Source organism: Mustelus asterias, chromosome 1 (assembly GCF_964213995.1).
Source record: "Mustelus asterias chromosome 1, sMusAst1.hap1.1, whole genome shotgun sequence".
Lineage (NCBI taxonomy): Eukaryota > Metazoa > Chordata > Chondrichthyes > Carcharhiniformes > Triakidae > Mustelus > Mustelus asterias.
The window spans coordinates 1,948,617-1,963,238 of record NC_135801.1 but is presented as its reverse complement, the minus strand read 5'-3'; the positions used below and the strand labels follow the sequence as shown (position 1 = coordinate 1,963,238).

The following is a 14,622-nucleotide window of genomic DNA, read 5'->3' as shown; positions in this document are numbered from 1 at the left end:
AGGACAGATGATCAACGATGTATGTCCCCCTTCATAGAGGCCAGTAATGGAGGGAAGTTCACCCTGTATAACTGCTGCAAACTAGGAGTAATACAAATGACAAGATAAGTAAATCCCAATGGGGACCAGCTAAAGGTACAACAGTAAGGAGGAGGGGGTCTACTTCGTAACCTTCTTAACGCATCAGAAAATGAATCAACCGAATAAAAAGTCATAAAATCGATTTTGAAGTACGTTATCAAATTATGTTCCTGAAGATGTATCAAATTTCCAGGACTTCAGCCGAGGGTGCGCCCCCTTGAGAAGGAATCGTAAGAAGACCGGAGCAACTCCCGCAGTACTGACCCTCTGACAGTGCGGCACTCCCTCAGTACTGACCCTCTGACAGTGCGGCACTCCCTCAGTACTGACCCTCTGATAGTGCGGCACTCCCTCAGTACTGACCCTCTGACAGTGCGGCACTCCCTCAGTACTGACCCTCTGACAGTGCAGCACTCCCTCAGTACTGACCCTCTGACAGTGTGGCACTCCCTCAGTACTGACCCTCTGACAGTGCGGCACTCCCTCAGTACTGACCCTCTGACAGTGCAGCACTCCCTCACTACTGACCCTCTGACAGTGCGGCACTCCCTCAGTACTGACCCTCTGACAGTGTGGCACTCCCTCACTACTGACCCTCTGACAGTGCGGCACTCCCTCAGCACTGACCCTCTGACAAAGAACAAAGAACAATACAGCACAGAAACAGGCCCTTCGGCCCTCCAAGCCTGCGCCGCTCATGTGCCCAACTAGACCATCCGTTTGTATCCCTCTATTCCCAGTCTGTTCATGTGACTATCTAGATAAGTCTTAAACGATCCCAGCGTGTCTACCTCAATCACCTTGCCTGGCAGTGCATTACAGGCCCCCACCACCCTCTGTGTAAAATACGTCCCCCTGACATCTGTGATGAACCCGTGACCCCTTGTGTTCGTCACCTCCGACCTGGGAAAAAGCTTCCCACTATTCACCCTATCTATGGTAAGGAGTCTAACAACACCAGGTTAAAGTCCAACAGGTTTATTTGGTAGCAAATGCCACTAGCTTTCAGAGCGCTGCTCCTTCGTCAGCTGAGGGAGTTCTGTTCACAAACAGGGCATATAAAGACACAAACTCAATTTACAGAATAATGATTGGAATGCGAGTCTTTACAGCTAATCAAGTCTTAAAGGTACAGACAATGTGAGTGGAGAGAGCATTAGCACAGGTTAAAGAGATGTGTATTGCCTCCAGACAGGACAGCCAGTGAGACTTTGCAAGTCCAGGCAAGTTGTGGGAGTTACAGATAGTGTGACGTGAACCCAAGATCCCGGTTGAGGCTGTCCTCATGTGCGTGGAACCTGGCTATCAGTCTCTGCTCAGCAACTCTGCGCTGTTGTGAAGGCCGCCTTGGAGAATGCTGACCCGAATATGACCCTCTGACAGTGCGGCACTCCCTCAGTACTGACCCTCTGACAGTGCGGCACTCCCTCAGTACTGACCCTCTGACAGTGCAGCACTCCCTCAGTACTGACCCTCTGACAGTGCGGCACTCCCTCAGTACTGACCCTCTGACAGTGCGGCACTCCCTCAGTACTGACCCTCTGACAGTGCGGCACTCCCTCAGTACTGACCCTCTGGCAGTGCGGCACTCCCTCAGTACTGACCCTCTGGCAGTGCGGCACTCCCTTGACATTTTTGATCCCCTTATTTGAGGAAGTATTTAGTGGCATTAGAGGTAGTTCAGAGGAGGTTCACTCAATTGATTCCAGAGATAAAGGGTTTGTCTTATGAAGAGAGACTGGGCAGTTTAGGCCTGTACTCTCAGAGTTTAGAAGAATGAGGGGTGATCTAATTGCGGTGTAGAAGATGATAAAAGGTATTGATAAAGTAGACGCAGAGTGGATGTTTCCTCTTGTGGGGCAATCTAGAACAAGAGGTCAGAGTTTTAGGAGAGGGGGTAGCAGATTTAAAACAGAGATGTGGAGAAATTATTTCTTTTAAAGGGTGGTGAATCTGTATAATTCACTACCCCAGAGTGAGGTGGATGCTGGTACATTGAGTAAATTTAAGGAGGAGACAGATTTTTAATTAGTAATGGGTTGAAGGGTTATCGAGAACGGGCAGGGAGGTGGATTTGAGGCTGAGATGAGATCAGCCATGATCGTATGGAATGGTGGAGCAGGCTCGAGGAGCTGAATTGCCTCCTCCTGCTCCTAGATCTTATGTTCTTAAGTGTTTATCATTACCCCATGCACATTCTTTATCTGATGATTTGAAATAGGGAGATTTCTTTGAGTTCAATGGAATCCTGTGAGTATCTGCTGGAAGGTCACAGGAGCACGGACTCAGGATTGTAATGAGCCAGTTTGGGAACAGATGTGGGGAAATATTGCTGGACTGGGATTCGGGTCCAGTGTCTCAAAACCGACAACCACAAGTCAAGGCTGTGCCAGATTTTGGATCTTGCCAGGTCTTGAATTGAGAGGTTCAGGCTGGGTGGGGTCACGGGGCACTCGTAGTCCAGGAATACACCGGCACACAAGCAATGAAGGGGTTAACTAATCCAATGCCACACCTTGCCAATGTAGCAACTAGCAGAATTGACCATGTAAGACAATTGATACGTGGCACATTCTCTGCACGTCCGGTTTTCTCTCAGCCAGATTTGAGACCCTGTACAAGGAGAAGCTTTCAAAGACATTTATATTTAAAGCAAGTGGGTTGGAGTTAAACACTGAGATGAGATATTGTGTTGTGGGATGGAGTTAAGTTGGTCTTCCAGAAGGTTGAGGTCCAATGGGCCTGATCTTGTGGGGCGATGTTTTAATTATCAATAATATTGCTGTCTCATTCTGTTTAGATCTGCAACTATGTTGGACAAGCAAAGATTGTGGTTCAGTTGGTGACCTTTGGCAGAGACACTGTACATCTCCATGCTCACAGTCTCGTTGGCAAACAGTGTGAGAAAGGAATATGTTTAGTTCAAGTGGGGCCAAAGGAAATGATTTCAACGTAAGTTCGAACCTGCCTTCAGAACACCTTTGAAAAAAAATCCAGCTTCAAGAACCAACTCTTTCAAAACAAGTGTCATCACCTTATTAAACTTTGAAATCTTTTCAGTTACATTAAGTTGCTTGTCTTGCCCAGTTTCTGTCATTGGGCCTATCAGTGCTCACTCTGTGTGTCAGGATGCCCCCCGCCCTCACACACACACACACACACACACACACACACACACACACACACACACACAACTCCCAAATCCCCAGGGGAAGGCGAAATGGGAGAGATTCCTCCTTGACTGTGAGACAATTGAGTGAGCATTAAGCTTGTTTATCCAGGACATGCCACTAGGACAGTGCATGACTGGAAAAGACCATTGATCTTGTACTCAATGTCTCACTTTGCCTCCTCTGCATTCTAGAGGTCCACATGTCCAGTCAGACTTTTGAAATTGATAGCATCACACGAAGTGAAGAGAGACAGTGCAGAGGGGAAGTGGACTCTGGGGGGGAGCTGGAATTGTCAGAATTGATGCTCGGTGTGGGGAATGTGTCAGGTTGACTAAACAAACTTGTTAGAAAGCTATGGCATTGCTGCTGAATTATGGTGCTTGTTGTTCCTCTAGATTTCCAAACCTTGGTATCCTGCATGTAACGAAGAAGAATGTTGCCAGCACACTCGAGCAGAGAATGACTCAGGCTTATGTGATGGGTTATAATAATGGAGTCGTAATCCATCCGGAATTAAACCATCGACATGGCGAGAGTTATGTCCAAAGAGAACTCACAGGTCAGTTTGAAACCATTTGCAATTAGCATGTGAGATTTCCCATTTACTTGATAAAAATCCTCTTGGAGGCCTTTGGAAAATGATCTGAAGATGAATTTAAAAATTGAAAATATTGTCCAAGATTTTTAAGATAATTGGCATAAAAGCCAGCAAGACAAGATGAGAATGTTTTTTTTTAACATATCGAGTTGTGATCTGGAACATGCTGCCTGTAACTTTCGAAGGAAAATGAGATAAATATTTAAAAAGGGAATTTTCTTCAAGGCTGTGGGGAAAGGGCAGGATGGAGTGGAATTAATTGAAAAGTTATTTAAGAAGAAAGTTAACCTCCTTACCTCATTCCTTCCTTCCTCCAACCCCACAACCCTCATGCCTTTGTACTCTTCCATTTCTGGCCTTGGTACCTCATTGGCAGCCTCGCCTTTAGTTGTTTACGTTTTGAAATTCCTTCCCTAAACCTCCCCACATCTCTACATTTTAAGGTAGTCCTTAAAACCGCCGTCTTGGACCGAGCATTTTGTCAGCTGTCCGATATTGGCTATGTTGCTCAGTCATGATGTGGAGATGCCGGCGTTGGACTGGGGTAAACACAGTAAGAAGTTTAACAACACCAGGTTAAAGTCCAACAGGTTTATTTGGTAGCAAAAGCCACACAAGCTTTCGAAGCTCTAGGCCTCAACCGGGATATTGGGTTCATGTCACACTATTTGTAACGCCCACAGTTGCGTGGACCTGCAGAGTTTCACTGGCTGTCTTGTCTGGAGACAATACACATCTTTTTAGCCTGTCTTGATGCTCTCTCCACTCCCATTGTTTTGTTTCTTAAAGACTTGATTAGTTGTAAGTATTCGCATTCCAACCAGTATTCATGTAAATTGAGTCTGTGTCTTTATAAACTCTGTTTGTGAACAGAATTCCCACTCACCTGAAGAAGGGGCTTAGAGCTTCGAAAGCTTGTGTGGCTTTTGCTACCAAATAAACCTGTTGGACTTTAACCTGGTGTTGTTAAACTTCTTACTATGTTGCTCAGTGCCAGACTTTGTTAGGAATACCTGTAAGCTGCCTTGGGGGCTTTTTACTATTGTTTAGGCAGCTATATAAATACCAGTTATTGTTGTTTTAGTTTGCTTTGTGTCTTTTATGTGAGAATGGGACTGATGCAGGATTGTGATACCTTTTTGCAGAGAAGGAAAAGGGTTTAATCCACCAGGCGTCGATACAACAGGCGAAGGAGATGGACCTGAGTGTCGTGCGCCTCATGTTTACTGCCCTTCTTCCGGACAGCAGTTGTCAATTTACACGGAAATTAGAACCCGTCATTTCTGACCCAATCTATGACAGCAGTAAGTGGAGATTTGATAAATCTGCATCTTGTTAAACTTGAGGTAGCAGAAAACCAGAATGTTGTGAAAGTGATATTCATTCATCCTTTTATTTTAAGTCCATTTTCTTTGCCTTTCAATCACTGAATATTTGTTTTTCATTTGGTAAATTGACATTTTAACGAGGGTTTAGGGAGGTAATTTAGGAAGAAGAAGAATTATCTGTAAACCTACCCGATATTGAGAGAGAGAGGAGCAGTGTGCGAGAGACAGGGTGAAAGGAAACGTGAATGAGAAAGGAAATGTCGAGGGATGGCAAGGAGAGGGATATTGTGAGAATAAAGAAATGAAATGAGTGAATGTGGAAGGGAAGAGTCATGGAGAAAGGATAGCAATCCAGAAAATCAGTTAGCAATGACAATGTCCATGAATTAAACAAACCAAATCAACAATATTCCCAAGGTAAAAGCACAATACTGCAGATGCTGGAATCTGAAACAAAAACACAAAATGCTGGAAAATTTCAACTGGCCTGGCAGCATCTGTGGAGAGAGAATAGAGTAAGAAGTCTCACAACACCAGGTTAAAGTCCAACAGGTTTATTTGGTAGCAAATACCATAAGCTTTCGGAGCGCTGCTTCTTCGTCAGATGGAGTGGAAATGTGCTCTCAAACAGGGCACAGAGACACAGAAATCAAGTTACAGAATACTAATTAGAATGCAAATCTCTACAGCCAGCCAGGTCTTAAAGGTACAGACAATGTGGGTGGAGTCTTGCCAGGCAAGACTGTTCTCTTCCTGTGGGGGAGCACTTCAGCAGTCACGGGCATTCAGCCTTGGATCTTCAGGTAAGCGTTCTCCAAGGCGGCCTTCACGACACACGACAGCGCAGAGTCGCTGAGCAGAAACTGATAGCCAAGTTCCGCACACGTGAGGACGGCCTAAACCGGGATGTTGGATTTATGTCACATTATCAGTAACCCCCACAGCTTGCCTCCTGGGCTTGTAGAATCTCACTAGCTGTTCTGTCTGGAGACAATACACATCTCTTTAACCTGTGTTTAATGTTTCCTCCACCCACAGTATTCTGTAACTTGATTTCTGTGTCTCTGTGCACTGTTTGAGAGCACATTTCCACTCCATCTGACGAAGGAGCAGCACTCCGAAAGCTTATGGTATTTGCTACCAAATAAACCTGTTGGACTTTAACCTGGTGTTGTGAGACTTCTTACTGTGCTTACCCCAGTCCAACGCCGGCATCTCCACATCATCCTGATGAATCCCAGCTATTTCTGACAATCTGATTGCTGGTCAGAAACATGTCCTCAGGCTGGGCATGCTGTACTCCACAATATTAACACTGGGAAATTAATGCCAGAACTGGAATCACTCCCACTCCTTTCAGTTGACACCGAGCTGAGATCAGCCATGGATCTCAGTGGCTCCTGAGTCAGGAGGGAGGTGGGTTCAAACTCCACTCCACTCCAGAGACACAAACTCCAGGCTGTCCCTCCAGTGGGGGACTGAGGGAGTGCAGCACTGCTCGAGGTGTCATCTTCTAGGTGAAAGGCTATAACATATTTGTTCTCCTGGCTAATATTTAATTTTCAGCCAATGTCATTAAAACAGAGTCTGGTCATAATCACATGGCTGTTTGTGGGATCTTACTCTGTATGAATTGGCTGCTGCATTTCCTGCATTACAACAATGACTACACTTCAAAATGTTCTTCATTAGCTGTGTATGAAGTACTGTCCTGAGGATTTGCAAGTTTCTAACATGCACTAGTCAACAGCTCAGACTGACTCTGTGATGACCAGAAATGTATTTTATTGAGACAATGGCACCTGATTGTCATCACAACAGTAACAAAAAGTGTAAACTGGGTTTATTTCCATTCTCTTTCTGTTCTCACAAAGATTGCTGAACTTATATTTTCAATGTTAACAGAAGCACCAAATGCATCAAATTTGAGGATTGTCAGAATGGATAAGACTGCTGGATGTGTGATTGGAGGAGATGAGGTTTACTTGCTTTGTGATAAAGTCCAGAAAGGTGAGTTTATTCAGGGAGTGCTGCAGTTATATATCTCGATGCAAAATATTCACTATTTGTTTATGATGCTTGCTGCTCATTAAGCTTGGCTTGGATTTCTGTTATAATTACTCACTTTGTATGTTTGTGACACGTGTGTTTGTCTGTGTGTATGTCTGTGTACACACGTATGCATGTGTGTCTGGCTATGTGAACGGATTCTCCAATTCTCCTCCATCTGACCTTATGAAACTTTCGTTAACTCTAACATGAATGGGTATCTCCCTGGTCTAGCTGTCTTCCTTTACGTAGATTTCAAATGACTTGTATCAGTTTAAAAGAAAGGTGTGCATAGTTAAATCCAAATGTGAAGAGTCCAGGATAAACTCACCTGCATTTCTAGCGAGCAGCTTGTTGTGACAATTATATGATTTCCTGGCTAATCTCTCATCTTCCAATGCTCTTTAAACTTTAACTCTGCCAGAGTCCTGCTTCGCGTATCCTTACTCACACCAAGTCCTGTTCCTCTGCTCACTCACCTACACTGGCTCCCACTCCAGCAACGCCTCCATTTTAAAATTCATATCCTTGTTTTCAAATCTCTCCATGGCCTCATCGCTCTTGTATCTTTATACAACCCATCAACCTCAGCTCTCTACTCCCAATTCTGCTCACTAGAGAATCCCCCCTTTTAGCTGTTGCACTGCACGCCAGTGGAGAATGTGCTTTCAGTTCCCTGGGACCCAAGTCCTGGAATTCCCTCCCTAAATCTCCCGCTCCTTTAAGATGCTCCTTAAAACCTGCCTCTTTAGCCCAGCTTTTGGTGACCTGTCTTAAAATCTCCTTATGTTGCTCAGTGTCAAATTTTATCTAATGCGCTTTTGAAAGCATTTAAAAAGATATTTCTTCATTTCCGGGGTGTGGAAGTCGCTGGCTCGGCCCAGCATTTATTGCCCATCCCTATTTGCTCTTGAGAAGGTGAGCTGCCGCCTTGAATCCCTGCAGTCCCTGAGGTGTAGGTACACCCACAGTGCTGTTAGGGAGGGAATTTTAGGATTTTGACCCAGTGACAGTGAAGGAACGGCCGATATATTTCCAAGTCAGGATGGTGAGTGACTTGGAGGGGAACCTCCAGGTGGTGGTGTTCCCAGGTATCTGCTTCCCTTGTCCTTCTAGTATTGGTGGTAGAAGTCATGGGTTTGGAAGGTGCTGTCTCAGGAGTTTTGGTGAGTTGCTGCTGTGCATCTTGTAGATGGTACACACGGCTGCCATTGTGCGTCGATTCGTGAATGCTTAAGGTGATGGATAGGGTGCCAATCATGCAGGCTGCTTTGTCCTGGATGGTGCTGAGCTTCTTGAGTGTTGTTGGAGCTGCACCCATCCAGGCAAGTGGGGAGTATTCCATCACACTCCTGATTTGTGCCTTGTAGATGGTGGACGGGCTCTGGGGAGTCAGGAGGTGAGTTGCTCACTGCAGAATTCCTAGCCTCTGACCTGCTCTTGTAGCCACAATATAAGGCTAGTCCAGTTCAGTTTCTGGTCAGTGGAAACTCCAAGGATGTTGATAGTGGGGATGTGAAAGGGAGATGGTTTCACACTCTCTTCTTAGAGAAGGTCATTTCCTGGCGCTTGTTGGCATGAATGTTACTTGCTACTTATCAGCCCAAGTCTAAATGTTGTCCAGGTCTTGTTGCATGTGGGCATTGACTGCTTCAGTATCTGAGGAGTCGCGAATGGTGCTGAACATTGTGCAGTCATCGGTGAACATCCCCACTTCTGACCTCCTGATGGAAAGAAGGTAATTGAAGAAGCAGCTGAAGATTGTTGGGTCTATGACACTCCCCTGAGGAACTCCTGCAGAGCTAGTTGTTGTGGACAGGTCTAGGAGATGGGGGCAAACTCACCTTAAAGCAAAAAGGTCTTTGAGTGTAGTGAATTTCCCCTCCTATTTACAATCATTCTCCATCCCAATGTACTGTCACAGATAATGTCCATGACCTGTTAGATAGACTGTTAAATCTCAGTGCACGTTTCTGCATTTCACCACCTGTCTCTGTCTCTCTCTCTCTGTGACCGCTCCGCTATTGCCTGTGATTGGTTTGAGTGACAAAGACTGGAAGTTTTGAGGAAGTGTTTGGAAATGTTCATTGTCAGAGTTTCCCCAGTGACCACATCAGGGGAATTTGTCAATGCTATATTTTTGTAACAAATACAGACCTTTGGAAGATTTTATTTCTATTGAAGGTGATTTTGTTTTTACATATAAAATCAGATTAAATGTATATTGTTAATACTTTTTTAAAAAAAACATACAATTAAACAAATCTGGGACTGTTGTTGGTGAAAATGTGATTGAATTGATGATGGAGATTGGTCGCAGTGCAGAGTGAACACTTGGGTTGCCGCGAGGATGACTGACTTTTCTTTGAGAACAGTATCTTTAGTTTCAGATCACGTTCCATTTCCATGTGACTGAAAACAGAAATTCATCTAAACATCACAGAACCACAGAAACTGACAGCGCAGGAGGAGGACATTTGGCCCATTGTGTCTGTGCTAGCTCCTTGAAGAGCAGTCTTGTTTAGTCCCAAGCTCAACTGTTTAACCCTGTAAGATGCTCATCCTCACAAACCTCTCCAATTCCCTGTGAAAATTATTTCTGGAATCAGCTCCCAACATAGAACATAGAACAGTACAGCACAGAACAGGCCCTTCGGCCCACGATGTTGTGCCGACCTTCTTTTCAGATCGAGCGTTCCAGATCCCAACAACTCGGAGTGAAAACAATTCTCCTCACCTCCCTCTGAACCTTTTTGCAGTGATTCTGAATCCATGACTCTAGTCATTGGCCCATTCTCCAGAAGGAATAGTTTATCTTGATCCAGTCTATCAAAATCTCGCAAATCTCGATCTGGTCACCTCTTAACCTTCCCTGACCCAGGAGAGCAGTCTGAACCTTCCCACCTCCTACCAAGAACTGAAGTCCCTCATTCCAGATAAACCTCCACAATATTCCAGCTGAGACCAAGGAACTACAAAGGGTCGTGAATGTAGCCCAATCCATCACACAAACCAGCCTCCCATCCACTGACTCTGTCTACACTTCCCGCTGCCTTGGCAAAGCAGCCAGCATAATTAAGGATCCCACGCACCCCGGACATTCTCTCTTCCACTTTCTTCCATCAGGAAAAAGATACAAAAGTCTGAGGTCACGTACCAACCGACTCAAGAACAGCTTCTTCCCTGCTGCCATCAGACTTTTGAATGAACCAGACTCTCACTAAGTTGATCTTTCTCTACACCCTAGCTATGACTGTAACACTACATTCTGCACTCCCTCGTTTCTTTCTCTATGAACGGTATGCTTTGTATAGTGCGCAAGAAACTCTATGCTAATACATGTGACAATAATAAATCAAATCAAAACAAAACCAGTGATTTGGAAAGTTCTAGAATGACTCTGTGCCTTAATTTATATACGCAGCCTGACAGTTTAACTTCTCTGTCGCCGAGCACCCGGTCTCCACTCTTCAACCCCATTTCAGACTTTTTACACCAATTTGAGTAATGACCTTCCTTTATGTTTGATCTGCATTTACACAGAGCTCCTTATCTCGAGTGAAGTTCCACATTGAGCAAACTGAGACTCCGTTCTCCCAGTTAGTCCCTGCTTTCACACAACTTCACAATCTCAGGGAGGAATAAATTTTAGAATAAGTATTCTTGGAACTAGTCAAAACTTATGCTTGAAGACTAAATTGACAGGAAGTGTGTCTGCTGATTTTTTTCTAAAAGGAGTTTTTTTATATCATACGCGCATGTCCAAAAATGTTTCACATTTGAAGAGTTGTCTCTCTTGTTCTGTCAGCTGATCAGGCCAATTTGGGCATGTGTTAAAATCCTTTATGGTTCTAAATAGAATTAGCAGTCATTCTGCAATCTGAGAACACATCTCTCCTTCCGTTTCAATAGTTTGATGAGGTGTAAGTGTGGTGCTTTTGCTGTTCCCTGTGTGGTTCATGTTCCAGAATCTGATGAGCATTCTCTTTTGGTCAGATGATATCCAGGTTCGATTCTATGAAGAGGATGAAAATGGTGGAATTTGGGAAGCGTTTGGGGACTTTGGTCCGACAGACGTCCATCGGCAGGTTGGCGACTGAATAATCTCTTTGCTCTTTGCGATGCTTTCTCTTTACCCTTGATAAGTTTCAGCTTTTAAAAATTACTTCTTGGGATGTGGGTGTCGCTGGCTAGACCAACATTTGTTGGCCATCCCTAATTGCTCTTGAGGTGGTGGTGGTGAGCTGCCTTTTTGAACCATTGTGGTCCATATGGTGTAGGTACACCCACAGTGCTGTTAGGGAGGGAGTTCCAGGATTTTGATCCAGCGACAGTGAAGGAACGGCGATATATTTCCAAGTCAGGATGGTGACTCAGATGGGAACGTCCAGGTGGTGGTGTCCCCGGGTATCTGCTGCTCTTGCCCTTCTTGATGGCCGAGGTTGTGGCAACAACATGGCAGATGGAATATAATGTGGAAGAATGTGAGGTTATCCACTTGGGTGGAAGGAACAGAGGTGCAGAGTATTTCTTAAATGGTGAGAGATTAGAAAGTGTGGATGTACAAAGGGAGCTGGATGTCCTTGTCAATAAGTCACTGAAGGCTAATATGCAGGTGCAGCAAGCATTTAGAAAGATTAATGGAATGTTAGCCTTTATCACAACAGGATATGAGTACAGCAGTAGCAAAGTCTTGTTTCAATTGTCTAGGAGCTAGGTTGGACTGTGGAGTACTGTGTTCAGGTCCCCTAACCTCAGAATATTATTGCCATAGAGCGAGTGCAATAAAGGTTCGCCAGACTTGTTCCCGGGATGGCAGAACTGGCCTGGGTAAGATGCTGTTTCGGAGAGTCAGTGCAGACTCGATGGACTGAATGGCCTTCCTCTGCACTGGAGGGATTCTATGGATTGTATGGAATGTACATAAAGGGATGATGTGGGAAAAAGGCATTGAAGTGGGTGATCAGACATGATTGTATTGAATGGTGGAGCAGGCTCGATGGGCTGAATGGCCTACGTCAACAGGAATAATTTAGTTTGGATGACGTACTTTTTCCACAGGAAAAGCAAAATGTACCGCAGATTCGAGAAATCTGAAATAAAAACAGGAAATGCTGGAAATACTCAGCAGGTCTGGCAGCGTCTGTGGAGAGAGAAACCGAGATAACACTTCAGGACAACGATTTTTTATCAGAATTGAACAAGTTAAAGTTTAACAGAGATTGAGAAAGGAGAGAAAGGCGAAGGCCTGTGATTGGAGCAGAGATAAAAAGAATGATGGCAATGGGACCAGGAAAGAAATCATTGGCCCTCCAGAGGGGCTGAAGCTGTTGTCTGGGGGTAACAACAGCATAGACCATGGCCTGACATGGTGCAACTCCCTGTTGGCTTCGGAAGGATAGAAAGAATCTGATCAAACAGGAAGTGCTGCTCTCACACTTGTGAAAAGAAATAAACTCGCGTGTCTGAATCCGGATGGGGCGGGTAATGGGACAGCGGGGACCTGAGGAACCTTGGCTGTCTGTACACAGTAAATAATATACTAATGGAATAAATTTTGTCACAAGTTTGAAAGGACGTTTAATAACTCCGTCTTCCCCCTCAGTTTGCTATAGTTTTCCGAACACCGAAATACCGGGATGTTGACATTTCCAAACCCGCATCCGTGTTTGTACAACTCCGGAGAAAATCTGATAACGAAACCAGTGAACCAAAGCCATTCACATACTATCCACTGATTAAAGGTAAGGAAAGATATTTAATATTGTATCATCAGTTTCAGTCACTCTGCGTGAAGCAGACAGCAGTACAGAGCTGAAGCTAACCCTTTTATCTCCTCAGTCTCTCCGCCGTTCAGTGAGATCTCGGCGAATCTTCAGCCTCCATTCCACCTTCAACAAATCGAATAAATCCGAGCCTTGAATTCACACTGAGCTCCCGGAAACAGAGAATTCCAAATATCCACAATCCTGAGTGGTGGGCTTTCCCCTAAATTCAGTCCTAAATAATCATCCTCTTCTGAGACTGTGAGCTCACCTTCCAGATTTTCCTCATGTCAGTTTTGTTCCAAGTCGGAGAATTTGTTTGAATTTACTGTCATCATTTGTTGAGAAAGAAAACGGCAATGGGGGCGATATTCCGACCTCGCCACCCCCGGCGGAGATCCCGGTGATCCTGGGGAATAGTGTCAGAGATCCCAGTGATCCTGGAAATCGTGTTGGAGATCCCGGTGATGCCGGGAAATATTGTGAGAGCCGAAAAGCTGGTTTTGCACCCAGCACCAAATGGTTTTCCATCGTCCCGGTCCCTTTCTCCGGGTGAAACTGGATCATGTTCAAAAGTGTGTTAACCAGGGTTCAGGGTAAACACATTCCTCTTGGAGTGAAGGGCAAGGCTGGCAGAAGTCGGGAACCCTGGATAACTTGGGATATTGAGGCCCTGGTCAAGAAGAAGAAAGAGGCACATGAAGTGCATAGACAGCTGGGATCAAGTGAATCTCTTGAAAAGTATAAGGGATGTAGGAGTAGAGTTAAGAGAGAAATCAGGAGAGCAAAAAGGGGACACGAGATTGTTTTGGCAGATAAGGCAAAGGAGAATCCAAAGAGCTTCTACAAATACATAAAGGGCAAAAGAGTAACGAGGGAGAGAGTAGGGCCTCTTAAGGATCAACAAGGTAATCTATGTGCGGATCCACAAGAGATGGTTGAGATCCTAAATGAATATTTCTCATCAATATTTACTGTTGAGAAAAGCATGGATGTTAGGGAACTTGGGGAAATAAATATTGATGTCTTGAGGAGTGTACATATTACAGAGAAGGAGGTGCTGGAAGTCTTAAAGCGCATCAAGGTAGATAAATCTTCGGGATCTGATGAAGTATATCCCAGGACGTTGTGGGAGGCTAGGGAGGAAATTGCGGGTCCTCTAGCCGAGATATTTGAATCATTAATAGTCACGGGTGAGGTGCCTGAAGATTGGAGAGTGGCAAATGTTGTGCCTTTGTTTAAAAAGGGCTGCAGGGAAAAGCCTGGGAACTACAGGCCAGTGAGCCTCACATCTGTGGTGGGTAAATTGTTGGAAGGTATTTTGAGAGACAGGATCTACAGGCATTTAGAGATGCAAGGACTGATTAGGGACAGTCAGCATGGCTTTGTGAGTGGAAAATCATGTCTCACAAATTTGATTGAGTTTTTTGAAGGGGTAACCAAGAAGGTAGATGAGAGCAGCGTAGTTGATGTTGTCTACATGGGCCTTAGCAAGGCCTTTGACAAGGTACCGCATGGGAGGTTGTTGCATAAAGTTAATTCTCACGGGGTCCAGGGTGAGGTATCTAAATGGATACAAAATTGGCTTCTTGACAGAAGCCAGAGGGTGGTTGTAGAGAGTTGTTTTT

General features: G+C 44.8%; 1 protein-coding gene across 1 annotated transcript in view; it reads left to right on the top strand.

Annotated features, from left to right (window-relative positions):
- Window positions 1-14,622, top strand: part of nfkb1 (nuclear factor of kappa light polypeptide gene enhancer in B-cells 1) — a 102,497-nt gene that overhangs the window by 46,091 nt on the left and 41,784 nt on the right. Inside the window, exons 6-11 of the mRNA XM_078201483.1 lie at window positions 2,882-3,033; window positions 3,650-3,813; window positions 4,998-5,156; window positions 7,086-7,190; window positions 11,226-11,317; window positions 12,835-12,973. Coding sequence (XP_078057609.1) covers window positions 2,882-3,033; window positions 3,650-3,813; window positions 4,998-5,156; window positions 7,086-7,190; window positions 11,226-11,317; window positions 12,835-12,973 — 811 coding nt within the window. The remainder of the gene's footprint in view (window positions 1-2,881; window positions 3,034-3,649; window positions 3,814-4,997; window positions 5,157-7,085; window positions 7,191-11,225; window positions 11,318-12,834; window positions 12,974-14,622) is intronic.